The sequence below is a fragment of the Vulpes vulpes genome, chromosome 7 (assembly GCF_048418805.1).
Source record: "Vulpes vulpes isolate BD-2025 chromosome 7, VulVul3, whole genome shotgun sequence".
NCBI classification, from domain to species: Eukaryota; Metazoa; Chordata; class Mammalia; order Carnivora; family Canidae; genus Vulpes; species Vulpes vulpes.
Window position 1 is genome coordinate 103717674 of NC_132786.1, and position 22105 is coordinate 103739778.

General features: G+C 39.5%; 1 protein-coding gene across 1 annotated transcript; it reads right to left on the reverse strand.

Annotated features, from left to right (window-relative positions):
- Positions 1 to 7549: 7549 nt before the first annotated feature.
- NPVF (neuropeptide VF precursor) lies at positions 7550 to 11059 on the reverse strand. Its single transcript, XM_025993117.2, has 3 exons — positions 10882 to 11059; positions 9098 to 9501; positions 7550 to 7700 (listed from the first exon to the last, which is right to left on the reverse strand). Exons 1-3 carry the CDS (start codon positions 11017 to 11019, stop codon positions 7649 to 7651), a joined length of 594 nt encoding a protein of 197 aa, XP_025848902.1. The 5' UTR covers positions 11020 to 11059; the 3' UTR covers positions 7550 to 7648.
- Positions 11060 to 22105: the final 11046 nt, after the last annotated feature.

Consider the following 22105-nt stretch of genomic DNA (forward strand, 5'->3'; position numbering starts at 1 on the left):
TATATTAACATAGGATCTTGCTGTTTCTCAGTGGGTACTGTTTGTTTTTTTAAGTACCCTGCTTTTCTGGGTGCCTGCCTAGCTCAGTCAGAGGGGCTTGTGACTATTGATCTCGGGGTCATGAGTTTGAGCCCCATGTTGAGTGTAGAGGTTACTTAAATAAATAAAACTTAAAAAAAATAAAGTACTCTGCTTTCCTTAAGGGATATGAATTCTCTGATGCTAATAATTCTTAACTCATAGCTAGACTGAGCCTGCAAAAATGTTAACCTTTGCTTCCTAAAAACTGTTGAATTGAGGTGATTGTACATTAGTTTAAAAATTTTAAGTTGTTAATTGAGACTTAAGTGTACAGTATACTATACAGTATAAAACAAGAGGCTCTTAAAGACTGTTGTGTGTCAGTGGTGGTGGTGGTGGTGATGATTGTTGTTTTTGGCTTAAGAATTTAAAATTGGTTAAGTTATGAATGTGGAGTATTTTCTGCCCTCTAGTGGTTAAAAGTAATTTTGCAATATTTGTTACAGTTTCATGCTTTAAATTACATGGGAAAAGCTACATGACATTTCATGATATTTTAAAAGCGACTTGAAAATTATGTGGGCACATTTCTGCAGGTAATTACTATGGTTGTGTATTTTAAGAAAGAGAAACAATAATTTTTGTGTTTTATTAATCACAATTACCAATTCCTAGAAATCTGGTGAGAAATAAATTTTAAGAGAATTTTATTCAGGATTAAAATAATATTTCTCTCCCTCTATGAAGAGAGTATTAATTTGACATTAATCTCATAATTTAATTCCACTCCTGATTCTATTTATTTATTTATTTATTTATTTATTTATTTATTTTTCTTAAATTTATTTATGATAGTCACAGAGAGAGAGAGAGGGGCAGAGACACAGGCAGAGGGAGAAGCAGGCCCCATGCACCGGGAGCCCAACGTGGGATTCGATCCCAGGTCTCCAGGATCGCACCCTGGGCCAAAGGCAGGTGCTGAACCACTGCGCCACCCAGGGATCCCCCACTCCTGATTCTAATAGAGATTTTCCTGTTTGACTCTTCATAGTTCCTGTATTTAGGAAGAGGCTAAAGGGATAGGATTATACATATTATCTTAGTGTTATAAGAGTAAAATTTCATGATATATGAAAGACAAAAATAGACTATTAAGAAGAATATGTTACATCCCTGAAGTTCAAAGAAAAGTGCTACAAAATAGCAAGCATACAGATGATTGTTGGCCATTCTTTATTTCTTGGGATAATTTTCATTACTTCTCTGAAATAAATATCTCCTCATAGCTGGCTGCTAACAGAACTTTACAGTTCCAGGTATTTCCAGAGAAGCACTAGCTCTGGCCCCAAATGAAAACATTATATTACGAGCTGGTGAGATGATAAAGTAGCGTGGAGGAAGAAGGATTAGCAACAATAACCCACTTTCAAGACAAGCTTAAAGAGAATATAGAAAAAACCTAATGTTCTGGTGAAAAATGTGACACTCCTAAATAATAGGAGTCTGTCAGAGTTGGCATCTCTAAAAATGTTAGCCTTGTTAAAGGAATTTTTTTGGTAGGTAAAATCATGCTAAAGCTTTAGATGTACTTTTTTAGGTATTAATAGTATGAGTATAATTAGAGAAGAGTGCCAGACTATTTAAAAAGACAGGTGAAATGTACTTAACGCCACTGAATTGTACACTTAAAGGTACTTCAGCTGGTAAATTTTATGTTGTGTACATTTTACCACAATAAAAAGAATAGATTAAAAAGGCAAGTGAAAAATCCCTTTTACTTGGATTTTTTAATACTTGTAACAACAATGAATAAAATGTGCAATATCTAAAAAGCATTTTAGGAACTCAGGGCCAAATTAATGCATAGTAAGTTAAAATAAACATTTGATATAATAAAGAGGGACATTCGCCACATAATATTTTCCTAATTCAAGCTTGACTCCAAGAAGCAAAGTGATTAGTAACAGACATCAGTTTAGGTGAGAGAAAGGTAAAGGCTATAATACTCGGATATTCCTGCAATTGATGGCAGTGGGCTGGGGGCAGACTTCCTTCTGATTTATTTTAATGCTTTTACTGCTTTGTTACAGTTCACAAATGAGATCTGTGCAAGGCTGCAAATAGCCCACGGAGTGAAAGACCTATCAGGCCAAGTTTACATAAATGCCTTTTCCCCCCCACTCTGCTTGCCAATGACCACATATTTTATTATATGTTTTTAAAAGATTTTACTTATTTATTTATGAGAGACACACAGAGAGGCAGAGACATAGGCAGAGGGAGAAACAGGCTCCCTGTGGGGAGCCTGATGTGGGACTTAATCCCAGGACCCTGGAATCACGACCTGAGCCCAAGGTAGATGCTCAACCCCTGAGCCACCCAGGTGCCCCAGTGACAACATATTTTAGCATCTGTCTTGACCAGTTCAGTTCTCCCACTGAGGCAGAAACTGGTTGTTGAGTTTCATCATCAACAATAACCCTTGGTCTGATATAGGGGGAAAAATTGCTAGTTAATGTTTCATTAGAGTTTATTCTGTGATGTTTTAACCTTTTATAGTTGTTCATTAGTGATAACTTAGGCACCTCCTTACTGCTTTTTAGGTAGATACCTTAATGAACAACTAAGTTAAAACTGTCCAGGAATCTGTGGTCTTTGTTTCTTCCTTTCTTCCCTCCCTCCTTTGTAAAATCTGCATCTGCATATAGTTTTCTAAAACACTGAGGCTGGGCTCAGGGCACTCATGTTTTCTTTTTTAAAGGTTAATTCAACAAATGTTTCCTAAATACTTAAAATGTTTGAGGGCCAGACGGGAGGTGGTTGTGTGGTGGTGAACAGGTTGGTGGATGGAGGAGGAAGAGCACAAATATTGAAGTCAGATCTCGGTTTTGTCCACTTCTTAGCTCACATTTCTTCTGAAAGTTCTTTCTGACTTTACTTCTCACATATAAAAATGAGCATCACAGAAATAGTTATGATAGCATTAGACGTTAAAACAGACAGTTATCATAACAACAAATCATCACTATTACTAAGCTGGGGAGAGGTACAGAAACATGAGAGTAGTTTGGTATGTTCATTAGATAATAGGATAAGTTCCAAAGGAAGGGGGTCCCATAATGTCTGCAGGAAGAGCTTTACGACAAAAAAGAGAAAACACACATGAAGTAAGTGGAGACCAGTGCTCTCACCTTTCTTGCCTATTTCATTTTGTTGGTCACACTTAAGTGAATACTGACCTTTCATTTTTCTCACTGAGAAATTGGTCCCAGAGTCGGTACATTTTTTTTTCCATTTTGTATTTCTCAAGGTCATTGTCATAGTATGATGTATGAAATGTGGACCTGAGATCACATGGAAGTTGTTTTCCATGAAAATCGTTGACGTTGTCAACCCCAGCTTTCTCAAAGCCCCTGCGCTTTGTTCACTTTTTACAGGCTGACTGAAGTTTAGGTCAGGACTAATCTAAGTGGAATATTCTTGGGAAAGGGGAGAAGTATTGGAAGAGAGGAGGAGGGGTATAGAATGGGATGTTTTGGGGATGTGCCTAGGGAAGCACATTAAGGAGAAGAGCAAAATTACCATGTCATTCCCATTTTATGCTACCATAAAAAGTCAGCATTTGGAAGAGATCGGGTTAAGCCACTTGAATGACTCTGATTGTTTTGGCATTACATTCTTAGCACTTAATTGTCTAATCAGATAACAATATTCACTTATAAACTGAACTAGATATTCATTTAAAGTAATTCTAGAAATAAAAATCTTCTGTTGCAGTGATTCTTAAACTTTATGGAGATCACAAACCCCACTGAAATTTTGCCCAAGAGCTTTGAACTCTTTTTCAGAAAGATGCACATATATGTGTAATGATTCAGAGAAAATGTCATTTTTAGCAACTGTAAGCATTCCTTATAAGGAGGATTCCATCATTGTTGCAAAGGATGTAAAAAAATGAAGTTTTAGCCAAATACCAGAATTTAACAGACATAAAATTCCAAAGCAAAATCACTATATCCAGACTCTGAAGGAAGCATTTTGAAAGACGTTCCACTAGTCCTCACTCCCCTTACCAATGTGGAGAGTGTGAAAAGGTGGGATTTGGGTTTATGAAGAGATTTCTTTGGAGAGCTTTGTTACCGAGCTCTAAATGCCCTCTACCCATGCCCAGGTGTCAGAGATTACTGCATTTCTTATTCTTCACCTGGGAGGGCCTTCCGTATGATGAAGAAATGGGTTCCATGTAGTTGAGAGAAAAAAGGCCTGGTACCCAACTCCAGGCCAAAAAGCGAAAGCTTCTGGGAGTATCAGGATAGCAGAAATGTTTTGGAAGTATGGAGAGTGAACGGTGTGTGACCAGATTTTGGTAAAGAGAGGTTTGCAAGAACCATTTGGAGTCCTACTGAAGAGGATCTTCAGAAGAGAAAATGGTCATGCATGGAGTGGGTGGCTGTGTCCTAGGGCAGGAGTTGAGGCCAGCTTGGGGGTTGAAAGGTATTATGTCTTTCATCTCAGATTGTCTTCCATCCCAGCAGAGTCCAACAAAGCAGCCAGAGAGTGAGAAATCAGGTGACCCTAGAAGAGAAGCAGAAGTTGAGTACAATCCTGACCCCAAACTCAGCCTTATATGGGAACAGTAGAGAACAAATAAATGGATGGCCGAACACAGATTGAAATGCTGATTGCAATGGAACTGAGATCCCATGTTTTTTGCTTAGACAGACCAAGGGTCTGACATCACTTGAGAGCTGGGAGGTTCATGGCATCTCTCAAGGCTTCCATCCAGGGCCGGGGGAGAACTGCTGTATGCCCTCTTCTCTGTCCCTTACATTTTAAAGCAGGTAGAGTGGGATATAAAAATAGATTTGCACTGTGACCACATCTTGCAAGTTGTGCAGTTATATTGATACTCTAGGATGTAAGCAGACCTCCTAGGCTCAGGTGACAGGCTGGCCCTTGGGTTTCATGTGGAAAATGGGAGCTGCTCTGATTAATAAACATGGGGAGGGATTGAATACTAGAAGTATTCATGAACCAGAAGGGATAAATCTGGAGGAACAGGACAGACTACATAGTTTGAGGGGCCCAGTGTAAAATAAAAATACTGACTGACCCCTTATTCAAAATTAATTGTGAATTTCAAAAAGGCAACAACAGAGCATTTAACCAACCCTGTGTGACTGCATGGATGTGCATGTCCTGGGGTGAGCAAGGAAGAGAACCTACTAGTTGTCCAGTTGAAGAGATCCTCAGGAGAAGAGGCTCATCTAATTGAAACTTTTTCAGTGAAAGACTCTGGAATGTGATCCCCTCCTCAAGATGCCACAAATCCAGAGCAAAATTGCAAACTTTCCTGTGCAAATGGTCTCTTGTTGAAGCTAGCAAAGGGTCTGGTGAGTGGTGATGGGCTAAAACAGAGTAAGCCAGTAGGTGAGGGGACAACTGGCAGCTGGTTATTTACCTGACACTTTCCATATATTTCAAGGGTTTAGATAAAGAACTCATATTAGATGACAAGAAATTTCCCTATATCATATAGTATCAAGGGGTCAAATGGCCTTTTGTTTATTTCTTTATTAGCATATCAGGATGTTGCATGATACTTTCTCTGTTGCTCAGAATTGGCGACTGGGGATCAAACCTGGATGTGCAAATATACCAAAACACCTGACATTATAATGAAAACTGTGAATGGTGGGGGCCAGACACCACTTCAGGGTTTACAAAGAGGTGATAGAGCCATTACAGCCCCTGCATCGGTCCAGGCCCCTCCCAGCTATGTTTGAGAGACTGCCCCCCCTCCCCAGGAGACCTCCTGCAGCTGCTCCTCCCTCTGAAGCCAGCCAAGAGAGGTTTCTAGAAAATCCCTCATAGAGAGCAGGGTCGTGAAGTGGGCACGGGCAATTCACTTCTGATTGGCTGTTTGCTTAGGCAGTAGACTTACTCATCTGCCCCTGTCCCTCCTAAGCAGGGCAAAGAGGGTTGGAGACAAGTGGGGCAGCATGCAATACAGCCCTTGGCACACAAGGATGACCGCATTTCTATGGATCAAGTGGACACTGAGATGGTGTTTGGCTCTAGCCTTTCTGTCAGTAAGAAGCTATGGGGAGTATAGATGAGGTAGCAGTAGTTGGAAGTAGCATCCGAGTCTCTCAGGTCAGTGACCAGGGCAAGTGCAGATCCATGTAGGGCTTCCTGAAGAACTCACTTGTAGAAGCAGTCACATTATAGAGAGAAGACAAAAAGGCTACTCTTGATCCCTTACCCCCATCCCACCTCTGCCCATTTAGACACCTTAGAGAAGCTAGGAGAAGAGATTGTTTTCATAGGCCTACTGTTTTGCTGCTTACCACCCTACCATTGAGATGAGGAAGGGGAGGAAGAGAGGAAGAGCAGAGACATGCCCCTTTCACCACTTCAGGGCCTCTAGCCACTGGCCTAGCCAGCAATGGGGGAGGGGAAGCTTTGCTTTGCACATGAGGTTGGCATCATTAACTGGACTTGACTGAGATTTTTTTTTTAAATTCCAGTTAGTTAACATATAGTGTAATATTAGTTTCAGGTGTACAATATAGTGATTCAACACTTCCACACAACACCTGATGCTCATCACCACACATGCCCTCCTTCATCCCCATCACCTATTTACCCCATCCCCCCACCAACCTCCCTTCTGGTCACCATCAGTTTGTTGTCTTAGTTAAGAGTGTTTCTTGTGGACTTGACTGAGTTTTCTAATATCAGGAAGTGGCCAAGGAGGTTATAGAATCCGTCCAGGGTATCTCATTAAGGGATCACTACTCAGCAGGGAAAGGAGATGCAACACTGCACAGCTGGGAGCAGGATAGAAGAAAAATAACACCATTTCTTATTTGCACCCTATGGACTTCAGACTATTCAATAAACCAGCTATATCTGATTTAGGACTAAAGTCAAATAACTGTGCATTTGTGTTGTGGCGTACTGTGCTTATAAATTGTTTAAGAATGACCAGATTTTTTTCTGCCAATTAAAAACTCAAACTATTAAATGAGGAGAAAAGAGACACACCAGAAGGCAAATTTCCAGATATAGAGAAGAGACATCTAACACTTGCCTTTTTAAAAATCTTTCTTTTTAGAAAAATTTCAACCTATCACACAATCATTAACCATTGATGTAATGGAAAAAATGAGTGTATAAAAACATGTTTGTAAATGATTTGTTATTTTTGTTCATTTGTCATCCATGTTACTCTCTTAAATTATTTAAATTTCATAATAATATTTTGTCAGGCTACTCTTTAATTTCTTACTTCAAATGGGGCTGTGTCCATGATTTTTACATAAGATGGTGTATGGCTTCAGCCTCCCCGCAAGCCCCTCCATTACCAAAGGCTTCTTAAGTATTTGCAATGTTCTTTTTATTTAGATGAAAATTATTTCATTTTCAATTATTACAATTACAATATCTTTAAATGGTTTTTTAAAAGAACTTTAAGATACTAGCTCTAGTGACAAGGAAAAATTGTCAGTAATAACCCATCAAAATACAGTGACTCTTCATTCATTGGTGTCTTCACTATAGAGTTGTTTGCAGACTACAGGCCACAGCTTTATATCATCTGTAGGGACAAGCTCCAGACTTCTTATTTTTCTTGTTTCAGTTCTGCATCATCTATTTCCTTGAGTCCCAGTCTCCTAAAACATAAGCAGTGCAAGATGTTCTCATCCATCATAACAATAGCAAGATTACATATAAAATACAAGCCATGATCCTCATTGCTGAATTATATTTGAGTTGAATCGTGTTGCACTTGAAACAAGTGAGATGTTGATGAGAACATGAATTTGTAATGAGTATGTATTCCTACTTACCAAGTTACCTTTGACTCATCTTTCCCTCATGACTGTCCCATTGCCAACATCTGGTTAGCTGCCAATTTCTGCCTCTGTTTAATATCTTAGGACCTCAGCAGAATGTCAGTGGTTCTCCTTTCCTTGATGAATAATGCTCATTTGCCCAAAGTCCTTTACTTGACCCTGTGTGCACTCTCTGCTCTTAGCCCAAACTTCTTGCCTTCTTTCCTTTCCTCTTCACACCCCTGATGCTCTTGCCGAACTGAACCCTGGCTGTGCTTGTCTTGTCTTGTTCATACTCCTCTCTTTGCCCGAAAGTATCTTCTCTCCTCCAACCAGTCCCTGAATGTTCAAAACAGAGCTACCTTTCAAAGTCTAACTCATGAAACTTTCCCAGATTCCCACATGTAGAAATACTCCCCTTTTCTTCTCCCATGGGCACTGGGGATATACAGTGGACAAAAAGCATGGGAATTCTAGTAGGGGAATGGATCTTAAGCATACATCAGATAGGGATAAGAGCCATGGTAAAAAATAAACCAGGAATGTTCTGAAAAGGTCTCACTTACAAGGTGTCACAGCTTGCTGCCTTACTTTGCATAGGCCTTAAAGTGTCATGTTCTACTTCATAGAAATTTGTTGTTTTTATATATATATTCTCTACTAGAAAATAATAGGTAGGTTGCCTATTAATGAACCTCTTGCTTTCTGATTTGTACATAGTAGCTAATATTAATACAAGCAATGATTATAATAGAACTCATTTATAAAATGAGATCCAGAAAAAAGAAAAAGATTTGATTTAAAGTTGAGGGAGAAAACCTTCTGTATTTGAGACCTGACATATTGGGATGGCTTCCTTTGTGCTTATAGATAGCTCCCTCATGCGAGACCTTTTACGTTAAAGAGGTCAAATGTTGGGCAATATCTCATAGGCTTAAATTCCCAATCCTGTCATTGAATCTTCCTACTCGGTATGTGGCTATTGAATAATGAGATTGATGCCCACGTGGGGCTTAGGGAAAGCCATCTCATTACTTTATACCTATGATCATGTTTATATCTGGTCTTCTGTGCTTCTCAGCTCAGATATTTATTTCCTTGTCCCTTTGCTTTTTTCCTTCTAAGAAACTTAACTTTCTTAGAAACTTCTTCTGAAAAGTGGCAATCCTTTTTAGCATTTTTGGACCAGCTATATATAATGGCCCATGCATTTTAACTGGTTTTCAGGTATTTACCATGGGTGTTTTTGATCAGGATTCTGGATTTCTTGAGGCTGGCAGTTCATGGAGTAAAGTAACTCATTGGCAGATGGTGAATGCATGGATTGTTGGAGCAAATCACTCAGCATCTTGGCGACACTTTTGGCTGTTGTTCTCCCAAACCTTTGGGGCAGATTAGGAATATGTCTTAAGATGCTTTCCTTTATATTTCTTCCAAATCTCAGAGGCAGGTTGGCCATTGCCCCAGTGCTTCTTTCTTCTTCCATGGTCCTCCCAAATCTCAAAGGCAAGTTGGCTGCCGAGTGTGGCATTTTGTTGACTGTGGGTGCACTCATCTTAATGACAGTTCTTGGACCCCAATCATTTAGTTCTTCAAAATTGAGACTTCTTTCCTTTTCCCTCTTAGGGTCTCCTTCATGCTATGATTAGAAATGAATATTAAAAGAAATCATTGTTATAAGCAATAGATTTAAACCTCAAATTAACTTAAATCCTGACTTTAGTTAGCAGAATTGTTAAAACTATAAACAAAGTTTGTGTATTCGTATGCAGAATTTTTAAAGATAAATAGTTCGTATTAGGCTTCTTTAAGCAGTCCAGTTTCAATGTCCCTGGACTACTGTAAGACAACCATAAAATATTAATAAAATAAATACAGTGAATACAGCAGTGTGTTTGAGCAGCAGGAGCGTAATAAAGTATTGAAATGAGGCAAAAGTTTGTTTTACTGCAGTTATTCTCATTCAGTTTTTTAAAACCGCAATCTATGTGGTTTATGAAATATTTCACATATTTTTATATTTTGATTTTAGAGAAACCTCCCGCTGTTTCTTCATGTCTCTTGTGTCTCCTCTTTTTAAACGCCAAAGTGGCCGATACATGGAAACAGAGATACTAGCCGGGTTTTGGGGTAGAGTTAGAGGCAGCGCCACTGAATTTCTTTCTTATCTGCTCATATTCAGAGCTCTGCTGTAGGAAACTGATGGTATTTTTATTAATATACAGATTACATTTTTAGTAAAGCACTGGTTGGCTTGTGGGTTACTGTGCCACTAAAATACGGACTGTAGGAAACTGATGGTATTTTTATTAATATACAGATTACATTTTTAGTAAAGCACTGGTTGGCTTGTGGGTTACTGTGCCACTAAAATACGGACTGTAAAGGAACCATTTGAAATATAGCAAATACTTAATTAGATTTAGCTTTACTGTGAAAATTCGTCCTTATGAAGATTTTTGAATGACTTTTTTTGATTGTAAAAAGTCATATACTCATTTCAGCGAACTTGGAAAATATATAAATATGTAAAAGCATAAAGAAGAAAATAAAAATAACTTGTAATTCTACCCTCTAGGGATACTTTACTTAGATATAGATTACCATAAATTTATGGTAAATCTATGGCTCATCAGTACTTTACTAAGCAGAAAATATAATCCTTTTTTTTTTGTTTGTAGCTGAAGACAATTCAAATGTTCAGCTGAAATGTATCCAGATCTTATTTCTGCAAATATTAATTACAACTGTGTACTTCTAAGCCAAGTGAAAATTATTAATGCACCTTACTCTTGCTAAGTATCATATCCTATACATAAATTGTCATTAGAGAGCCCAGACTGTTTGCTGTTGTGTTAAAAAATACAAGTTACATCAATGTACTGTCATGGGAAGGCAACAGTTTGACAAACAATGAAGCACAAACTAACTTATTCCCGACTCTTTACAAAATACAAAAGCATTAGATTTGGGACAAATATATAGTTAATACTAGTCATGTTAGAGTTAAAAAACTTACCTCAGAATATTTGTCATAATTTTCTTTGCTGTGAAGATTAGACATCATTAATTCATCTGTACAAAAGATGTTTGATGTTAACAAGCTTGAAGTGGCTAAAATCAATAAAATAAAGCGTTTTGATGAAATAACTTTCATTTTGTTCAGAATCTAGAATTAAGTTTCTATGTGTAGCCTGGTGTCTGCAAGAAGGGGAATCGTGGTCTTTTTATACTGTCTAAAAACAAAGGAAAGTTTGATTTATCAGTGAAACCAATTCCACATGTTTTAAGTACTAGTATTAATTAGAGTGCTTAACTAAACTATGTATTTAAGGAATGTGGGTAATTCTTTCTGGAAAGACAGCAATGTTCCTGTTTGCAAATTCATTAACTTTGAAAATAATTTTCCTCATTATGAAGGAGCGTCTAATTAGATAAGTTTGGGGCCATGGTAATTAAGATTCCAAACAAACAGGATGCTTCTTTTCTTTGAGCTCAAATGAAAAATATTTTGGTGTTTGCGTCAATTCTTGAGAAGGAAAAAAATAGTATTCAGTACATGCTAGCTATGTTAAAAAAATTTTTTTTTTTTTACCCACACAAAAGAGTTAGGCGTAGTATTTTCAAAATGTCAAACAAAATTCAGAGTGTAAAAAGAGTTCTAAGTCACATAATACCCAAATAAAATGACATTAATTAACTTTTTCTAAAATGCTGTTTGGTTATTAAAGCTTCAGGAGTAAATGTCAGCTGCGACGTGAAAGGTGGGCATAAGACCATGTGCTAGGCGTTTTGACAAACTGGCTGTCTCAGGAGAAGCTGGAGGCAGTTACAGGCCTTTTGTATCTGCCCTGTGGGCCTTATTTGGCAAAACTGTATAAATCACTGGGATTGTATTTCCGTGATGATGCTGTATCCTACCTTCCTCTGCAGAGCCCTTAAGAACCCTAGCAGAGGTTTGGTAAGTCACATACATGCTAATTTTGTTGCTCCCCTGGCTCATATTATTTAGGTAATCTCGCACTGCCACAGGCATACTGACATCATGGCATAAAAAAAAAAAAGAATTTATAGAAATAAATGCTTATTTACTGAAATGCCAAAGCGAGTCTCTTTTGGAGCAGATGACTGGTGTTGTTAAAAACCTGCCTTATCATTAGACTGCCTGGATTCTAGAGAAATCATTACTTGTTCCCATCTGCCCATTCATCCCTCTCAGGAGAAAAGACCTTAGAGTGATTGATTTCTAGCTACTTCTAGAGCCACCTCGAGCCAATTCCGCAACTAACCATAATTTGAGGTTTGTGATGGGCAGACGTGAAGACTTTCTCTGTATTATAGATCTCCAGAATAAATGAGAAATACAACAAAGGGTAAACTCTTGGGTGCCCTGAGGTCGCACTTGCCCACAGTCCTCTCTGAAGGCAGTTGACATCATTGGCCTCATTTGTTTTGGTCTGTGCTAGCCAAGAATCCCCACAGTAGGAGGCAATTAATTCAATTCATAGTCTAGGGTTAATTTTGTAACACTGTTATTGGATTATTTGGGTTTAATTTCCCTGAGGATTTAATGCATTTCTCTTTCAAATTGTTCCTTTGCAAACTGCTGATGGAACTTCCTTTTTTTGTGGTCAGTAGATCCAAACTTTTGAGAAATGGGTGAAGCAAGGAGCAAGTTATGTTGGCTGAATTCACACCCTGGAAAAAGTGGAAGGGATCAGCCTGGGTCTCTCTCAAAGTGTGTTTGTTATCTGGTTGTTCCAGACGTTAGCAGGACACCGATTTTCAGTACTGCTACTTGGGATTTTGGCACATCTATGAGTTTTTCTGATTGCAGTCAGCATCTAGTGTAGCCGATATGACTAATTACTTCCCTGCCTCCACCAGGTTCAAACTTCCAAGTTTGGAGCATAATTAGAGTTATCTTATTAACATAGAGCTTGGCACTTTTCAACTGTATTTTCAGTGAGCTTTGAAAACACTGATACGAAACAACATGACCTGACACACACCGTGTGAAATCACTATAAATCTTTTGATGAATTGTGCTCCTATATACATAGCATATTTAAGGATTCTTGATGAGGCATAGGGGCATACAAAAAATTAAAAAAAAAAACCTATCTTCTGTATGTGTGGCATTTACATACATGCTTCATTAACTGAGACTTTAGAGACCTGAGGGTTACTCACATCTAAGCCTCTCTGTCCAGCTTGGACACTTCTGCTGAGCTTTAGACACCCACCCCCCCGCCCCCAGATCCTTGGCTTCCTACCAGATAGTGCCATAGGGATGCCTCACAGGCATCTCAAGTCCTCTGTGTCCAAATTGGAATTTATCTTTTTCACACCTGTCTCTCTCCCTATGTTTCCCATTTCAATGAACAATACTGTTTCTGTCAGGGTCTAATCAGGAGATAGAAAATAACATAGTAATTTAAACAACATAAAGAATTTAATGATAATCTGGGTTAACTATGAAATGAGAAAGAATACGTGGAGGGCCAAGGGAGAGTATCCAAGGAAAGGATAAACTGATAGGAATTCAAACCATATTGGAGAAAGAATAGATGGCAGAGAAGCATGCCAGGTTGCTCCAGGCCAGAGCCTGTCTGTAGTCACAGGTGGGAGATGTGCTTCCAGGGTACCAATGGGTCAAGGCTGGGAAGGCTTTTTCTGGGATATTTCTGAGACTCAGTGGGAATCTGCCACTGAAACCCCATGGGGTTGAGTACTACAGATGCCCCCCACATGCACCACTGACAGCCATGTGTAGGAGCAAAAAGAAGCAAATGGAAACCCATTCGAGCCAGGGGATGTCCCTTCCTCCTGTAGTATACCCCTCTAGTGCTGTTTACTGACAAAGCTTAAAATTATGCCTGCTGTAAAGGATAAAATGCTTGTGGGGTCCATCTCTATTATCTCAGAGCATGAAATGAAGAGCGGATTTGGAGCTGAGAGGCAATAAATAGATTAACTGGCACAGTCACTACATTTGACCAGGCTCAAATTCTTTGCGAGATTCACAACTATTTTCTCCCCTTTTCTCCCTCATCCCATTCTAGAGTTAATAAACAGCTAGTTTCTAGTTTTTGAGCTATCACATTCAATAATAACAGTATTTTTTTTGAGCACTTGCCACATGCCAAGAACTATCCTACGTACCTTGTGAATTAACTTGTTTAGCCTTCATAATAGTCCCATAAGTAGCTACTACTATTATTGTTATTATTCCCACTTTCAAGAAAGGAAGACTAAGGTGCAGAAGGATGAAGCAACTACAAAGGCAGAGCCAGGATTATTTGAATCCAAGCATTATGAATGTGCTTTCACTCTGCCAGTCTGCCCGGTCTCCTCTAACTTTTTTTTTCTTTTTTTACAATGTTATTTCTTTATTCATGAGAGACACAGAGAGAGGCAGAGACACAGGCAGAGGGAGAAGCAGGCTCCCTGTGGGGAGCCCGATGCGGGACTCGATCCCAGGACCGCGGGATCACGACCTGAGCCAAGGGCAGATGCTCAACCACTGAGCCACCCAGGCACGCCTCCTCTAACTTCTAATTAATCTGTTTACGTCTCTCCATCCCCATCGCCAGTACTTGGTTCACTATTTTCTCTTGCCTAGACCTTTTCCTTGGCCCTCTCCAATTCTTCCTCCATGGAGTAATTAGAAGCATTTTTACAAAGTAGAACATATCTGTGATTTTTTTTTTAAACCTTTCAGTGATTTCCCATTTTTCTTGGATTCACCTAGGCCCACTTTTCATTTTGTGTAGTCTCCTTACATCTCCCGCATTGTCTCTCCCACCACTCCCTACCACCTCTGTGTTTTCTGACAAACTTCTTTCTGTTCTTCCAAATGGATGTGATTTCTTTTGCCTTTGCTCATGATTTTCTGATGCATGTAATATTCGTCCACTCCCTTCTCTCCTTCTTATACCTCTTGATTGTTTGGGTCTCAGCTGAGGAGGCATCACGTGTTACACGAAGTCTCCCTTGACCTCCAGCTCACTTGACCTCCAGCTGCAGCCTCTTGATGTATTTACTGGTGGTGGCTTTTTCAATCGGACGTGTCCTACACCATACCTTGCCTCCCCTCCCCCTGTACTGCTCGGGGAAACTATGTCAGGACAGAGCCTTGCTTGTGTAGAACACAGTGGCATTTCCATTGTCTATCTCACAGATGCTCAGGACATTTTATTTCTAAATGAATGAACACATTTTTTTTTTTTTTACTGGTATTAGGAATACGTTTTTTTTTTTTTAAAGATTTTATTTATTCATGAAAAACACACAAGAGACATAGGCAGAGGGAGAAGCAGGCTCTTCCAGGGGAGCCCGATGTGGGATTCGACACCAGTACTACGAGACCACAACCTGAGCTGAAGGCAGACACTTAACCACTGAGCTACCCAGGTGTCTCAGGAATAAGGGTTAAAATTGAAGGTGGTTGTTAATTATTTTCTACATTTTTGGCTGTTGACCAGAGTTTTCTCTTCCTGTGACTTATATATTATTAGAGCTTAAGTTTGTTGGGTTATCCAGAAATCTTAACATCTTAACATTTTCCTGGTGAGGATTCACATCTAAGGCTTTCCCAGACTGAGACTCATACACGGTCAGGTATAAGTAGGTTGAATGTGAGCATGGGTTTATCCTGTTACAGTGCAACATGTTGCTTGATTAAGTTCAATATTTTCTGATGGATCTTGCTGTGCAAATGGATCCAAACACCAGAAAGGGTGTGTAAAGGGATGACACAGCCCAAAAGAGGGCTTCCTGATGATGCTTCAGAGTCTTCCAGTAGGCAGACTTCATAGGCTCCCCTGATCCCCTGGCTGAGGGTAGAAAAAAGGCTTCTCTGATTACTTATTATTTTTCCTTGCCCATTAGATGCTCCCCAGCCTCTGGCAGACAGTAAGAGGAGGGGACAGATCCTTTCTACCAATCAGGAACTGAGCTGACTTGAGTTGCTTAGGACCTTGTAAGGTTCTAGTTTATCTGCACCTCTAGGACAATATTTAAAGTAAGTGGTTGTTTTTGTGGCATGAGCTGCAAATTTTTCTTTAGGTTTTTGTGCAGCAAAAAAAAAAAAAAGTTTTTGTGCAGTAGAGCTAGCTTCCTCCACACATTGATCTATACCCCATAAGGCCACGGAGAGCTCTACCAAAGAGGTGGTAAATGTTAAATATCCAGAAGAATTTTGTTAGAGAACCCTGTTCTTCATCCTCAGCCCAGCAGTTGACTTCCAGGGCATTTGCATCCTGATGGTTTCTTTCTTCTCCATCTAAGCATAGTCCAGTTGTTGCACTCTGCAGAAGACTTCATGGGCATTGTAGTCTTATTTTGCATTGCCTGTTTGCAAAGTATTTTGTAACCATTTGCTAACTAATTTCAGGCCCCCTTTAGAGGTGGGTGGTGACATTGCTTTATAATACATTTCAGTGTATTGTGCACAGAGACAAAGAAATACCTGCCTTGGTTCCAAATAAAATATCCCATGCAAATTGTATAACATTACTATTTTAAAAATGCGTGATGGTGTCTTTGTTTCAAGATTTATGGGTGGGGTGTTATAATGAGCTTGTCATATTTTAATAGTAGGATTGTATTTACTTCTCTGCTTTTTTGTTATGACAGAGTACAATGCCAGGGCCTTGGAGGTGCTGATGTGAACGCGAGACAAAGATGATTCTTCCACATAGTAAAAGCAGTTGAATTTCAATTCAAGTTGGAGTCACTTAAAGAATCAGTTTGTACAGGAATACACATTAAATGATTATAAAAATTAATTCATAAGATTTATTCTAGAAGTTTGATTAAACCGCAAATTCCCTGTGTCTAAAGGACATATTTTAGAACAATATACTGAACAAACTTTTCAGTATTAAATCTTTCCAACGATATGGAGTGGTAATGTTTTAAAGAATTTTTAAAGCAATTGTGCAAGGCTGATTAGGAAGCAGCCTCTCTACAGCACAGCTTTCCAATTCAGGCTTTTATGCTTTTTAATGTTTCATTTTTATTGACATTTTTTTCTTTGCAGGAAAAATGTGTGATTTTTACTGGCCTGGCAGGGGGTTATGGTACCTCTTGCCAAAGTGTCAAGAAAACTCAGAATTCTCTACATGAGGGACAAAGACCAGATGTTTAGTTAAAACAACACATAGCTTTTATACAAATATAGGTAATGGAAACCAAGACCTTTCCTGGGATTTTTTTTTCCCTCTTTTTTTGGCCAGTTTTGCCTTTATATTTTTAAAATAAGCAAGTAGCCATCTTGTTATTCTAACCTGAGCAGAATAATTTAATTTTTTTTTACCAAGTGTGTGCCTTTTTACATAATAATTTCCTTAAAAAAAAGAAAATTTCAGACTTCTTTTTTTAAAAGATTCTATTTATTTATTCATGAGACACACACACACACACACACACACACACACACAGAGGCACAGACACAGGCAGAGGGAGAAGCAGGCTCCATGCAGGGATCCCGGGTCTCCAGGATCACACTCTGGGCTGAAGGTAGTGCTAAACCGCTGAGCTACCCGAGCTGCCCAAATTTCAGACTTTTAATAGTTTAGGAAGGACCTAGTCGAATCCAGTAGCCTGATTTTTCCACCAGCCTGAACACATCTTCACTGAGGACGAAATTTGTTGCTTAAGCCTACACTGATGTGGGGTTTGAAGGATGTTTTTGAGTACAACTGTTTTCCCATCTCAAACAGGAATAAGGGCAGATGAGCAACTAATAACAATGAGTGTCATCACTAATGTGGACTTTTCTAGATGCTCTTTCATCTCTGATGAAAAGAGATGATACAGGGGGCTACTAGAGATGTACTGTGACTAGGGGTCCTGAGTACTCCTGGTAGGAGTTCTTGAAGACCCATAGCAGCCATGCAGTTGCTGTTCTTAGCAGAAGCTGCCCTAGCTCTGACCGCTCCTGTGTTAACACATTGACACTTGGATTTTGCTCTTCTTTTTTTACCAGTCCTTTGGCTTTGGCCATACTGCCTTCTTCTCTGTTCTAGGTCTGAGCTCATGGGGATACTGTATGCCAATCGGTGCCTGTATCCCTTAGATCTCAGTGGCTGGATTTCACTACTGAGGAGGGGTTTACATTTTCCTTCAACACTGGTTTTTATTGGACCTTCAGAAGGATGTGTCCATGACATAGCCAGGAATTACGACATGGCAGTTCTGTTGGTTAAACTCAACCAACTTCTATGACAAATAAAATGCAACCAATCCCAAGCAAGCAACAGAAATGCCCCCTTCTTTTTCCAAAGGAGCCCTCAAAAGCATACTTTTAAGTCTATAGTGACTTGGGGGTATAAATTTAATTAAAGGAGAAGATTTTCTGGCAATCTCCTGATTCTAAAAGATGAGATCTCAACAGAAAATTCAGAACTTACTGGAGGTTAAATGAGCTAAATAAATATTAATGTAATCTTATTGAATGCCTAATGGATTTAATTTTATACTAAGTTTTGTACCAGATGAATTTAAGAAATCAGATATTTACCCTTTGAGAAACAGTAATAAAGAAAACAGACAAAGCTGGTAAAAGTTTTAGAACATATTTAGATGTACAAGCAGGCATACCATCTCTAGGGACAACAGTGTATTGTAAACATAGGCTTGAATGACCCAGGCGTTGGTGGGCTTTGGCTGATGGGCCCTGTTGGAGCCCTCTCTGATTCATCTATATAGGGAGTAGCCGATGATCCATCATCTAGAAGCATCCATCTAGGAGCCTGATGTGGATCTTTCAGTGAATACCACCTCTGTCCATGCCCCATTCCCCAACATCTAGTTCAAAGAGCAGTGGAACTGCCCTTCTTATGCTTCCATATTCTTTGGTTGATTTGCTTGTTTAAACTTACCATTTCAAAACTTCCCTTAATGAGTATCTTAACTTAATCTAACTTGGATAAAAATAACCAGGGAGGAGGAGTTCCAGAATCCTGGCCATGATGAGAGATGAAATGGGAGAAAAATCACTGTGGGCTTACTTTGGACCTCCCTGCCTCTTGAGCAGTTTCCTAGTCTTGTAAATGTTTTGTAGTTGAGGCTTTTTATATTGGCACAGCTGCAAAACTAGTCTCTCCTTTACCTGATATATTACTCAGAGCTCCTCAGTTGCACGTAACTGAAATTTTTAATGTGTTTAAGCAAAATGGAGAATTTATTATGAGGATATGGGGATATCTTATGAATGGGATGGGGGCCCGTAGAACATCTGGAGCCCAGGACTTTAAATCACCATTGGGACTTTCTCCTTGATTCTCATTTCTTCTCTCAGTGCATCAGTTTCATCATTCCTTCCTACTGCTATCTTGATTTTTCCACCTCTCAGCCCAGCCCTTCTGAGTTTACATATTCTCAATTTCAGCAACCTCATAAAAAACTGCTTTATCTCAGTTCCAGATTCAAAATAACTGGGGGAGGATTCTGATTGGTTCAGTCTAGATAAAGTGCCCCATCCTGAACCAATCATTTATGGCCAAGGGTGGGTCACATTGCACTAACGTTGAAGATCCTATTGCAAACCTGTGAATGAGTCGAGGGTAGGTGTTGCTACTGGGAAGACCATATAAAAATGTGTAATACAGCTGGATAGATAGAGTGTGAGGGAGAATCTGGACTCTTCCCTTCCTGAATCCAATTCTCCATGCAGAGGAAAACTGCTTTCCAAGCTGGTGAAAAACTAAGTTCTGAGTTGCAATTAAAGAGCCACTTGACCGTTCTGTTGGTGGGCATTTCTCTGTTTTTCTTTAAAGATGCTGAGGAGGTCTCTGTCCTAGCCCAGTGATACTAGTAGACAGTGCTTTCATCTGTGCCATCTGGGTCTTTGTTTTTGCAAGCAGGTGTTCTTGTGAGATATTTTTGTGGCTCATGTGGGGCTTTGATGGTAAAAACAAAACAAAACAAAACAAATTTGAGATCTTTCCTTCCCCAGGGGCAGCTGAGGGCACAATTCCCAGCTATTTCTCCATATATCCATCAAAAGCAGTGCCAACTTTGAGAGCCTGTAAGATTCCCTTTCTCCCCTGGCAGGTGAGAGCAGCCCTGGCTCAGGTGTTTCTCTTTGGCATTTGGAGGCGCTCCTGTTTCTACCATTATGCTCAGCACCAGATATGAAGCACTGTCCTGAGAATTTCAAGACCAGGTGGTTTGGTCCCTAAATGGTCCTAAACTCTTTTTAACTTAGGCCTCTTTCCTAAATGTTTCACACCCTTTATTTTGCTGTGGTGATACTGGCTTGCTTCATTTCTTCCCACTGTGTTTACTAAGGTTGAGTGAGTTCTGTGACCCAGGGTAGAATGGTTCATTGCTTTTTGAGCAAGCAAGTTTATTTTTCTATTAAGTTGGCAGACTTGCCATTCTCCGTCTGACACTTGGGTCGTCTTTGGAAACAGTCCAAAATTCCCTCTCCTTAAATAATGGACTTTCCTTGAATAATAAGATTGGTAAGTTTATTTTGGAGATAGTAAAAATAAGGCTCTTGTGCATAATTCCAAATATAAGCACATATTCTTTTGATAATTAGCTTCCTTGTTCTCTGTCAATTTTTTGACAATACTTACACTAAATTAGAAGTAGTAAAAATGGGACATCCTAGTTCAGTCCTACAAATAGATCTGTCTGCAATAAAATATTTGCTTTCAGTGACAGAAAGTATTTTAGAAGTGTTCATTAAAACAATTTGATAACTCTGTATCCATTATTAATAACCCAAGACAGGGAATTACATGTTATGTGACTCATGTAACCAATAAGGAAGCTGCCATTTCCATAATTATAAAGAATTCATACCAAATCCATTTTGCTATTCTGTATCATTTGACCCATTTATGGCTCATTTTGAAAGAGTAAGATTAAAAAATTTATAAAGTTTTTTGAATGAAAAATATGCCAGGTAATTTCTCCCTGCAGTAGGCGCTCTCCATCTAGGAGGCTGGACAATTTAGTCCCACACCCCTCTCCTTAACTACACACTAGTAAAGGACATTCAGGATGCTCTGGGTTGTGCCAGTCATTCTCCTTCACCCCCCTCCTGGAAGCCTTCTGAGGGGTAAATTGTGAAAAATGCTGGCGTCAGGGAGGATGATGTAGGTTGGCCCCATTCCGGAATAAATGCAAGCTGTCTGGTGAAGGGCAGCTAGTCAGTGTTCACCCGCTCTGTGTTCAGCTGCCCACGGTTTCTGAATGGCCCATCTGGGGGGAAATTTGAGCAAATGCTTCAGCAGGGCTGGCGAGTCATCAGCCCCGAATGATCCTCCTAAATGTCAGTTACTGATCACTGCTACTGCTCTGCTTTTATTCTCACTATCCTCTAGAGTTAATGGTGGGGTGGGAGGAAGAGGAAGAGTGATGCAGGCTGGGAGGGAGAAGAGCATAATTGGAAGGCTGGTGGAAGATGATCTTCTATCTCCAAGATTTTCTTTCTGGCACGGAAGAGAGAATCAGGCCTGGTGGGTGATTCTGGGCCTGTTGTTCTTTTCCTTTACCCCAATCCCAAATCTCAAAAGTAGTTGAATTTGGAGCTTATTGTAATTACCGTCGAGGAGATCCCTAGATCTTTGTCACACCTGAGAACTTGGGGCAGCACAGTTCTTGATACACCCTCAAGAGACTCCACAAGACTCCAACTCCTCTCCCACATGGTCCGATTGCATCACCCTCTCTCCTTTTGGTCAGGCCTGTGAACAACAGTTGCCGAAGTGATTTTGATGAAATGTGACATTTGCAGACTGTGGCCACCGACCAAAGAATCTGAGCTACGGTATCCAACATTTTACAGGCTACAAAATATAAGCTGGCCAGCATTTATTGCTTGTACTAGCAGCTCGAGCCAAGTTTCCTAAGCCTACAGAGCAAACCTCTTGCTGCTGCTAATTTTACTATCAGCAAACAAAAGGGAAGTAGGAAACAATGCAGAACAGCTGAACTAGAGGGCTTGCGAGAGTGATACGGACTCAGGTAATCTGAAGAGGGAGCAGCTTTCTTCTTTGTAAAATCCAAAAGAACTCGCTTTGCACAGAAATAAAATGGGGGGAAAAACCCTGTAATGTAGAAAAAGTTATAAGCAGAGATTCTGCATTGGTCTCCCAGGATGGCAGTGATTTACATATTGAGGCAGCCACCAGGGAAATGTTAAAAAACTCTCTAGGGAAATTTCCAATGTGATGGATAGAACTTTAATATTAATATAGAATTCATCATGATAATGCAAG

Coding starts and splice junctions, on each gene's coding strand:
- NPVF (XM_025993117.2), bottom strand. CDS start 11,019: ATGAAAGTTATTTCATCAAAACGCTTTATTTTATTGATTTTAGCCACT. Junction 9,502..10,881: donor ATTATGACAAATATTCTGAG/GTAAGTTTTTTA, acceptor TTCTAATCATAG/CATGAAGGAGACCCTAAGAG. Junction 7,701..9,097: donor CCTGATCAAAAACACCCATG/GTAAATACCTGA, acceptor CTTATGTTTTAG/GAGACTGGGACTCAAGGAAA.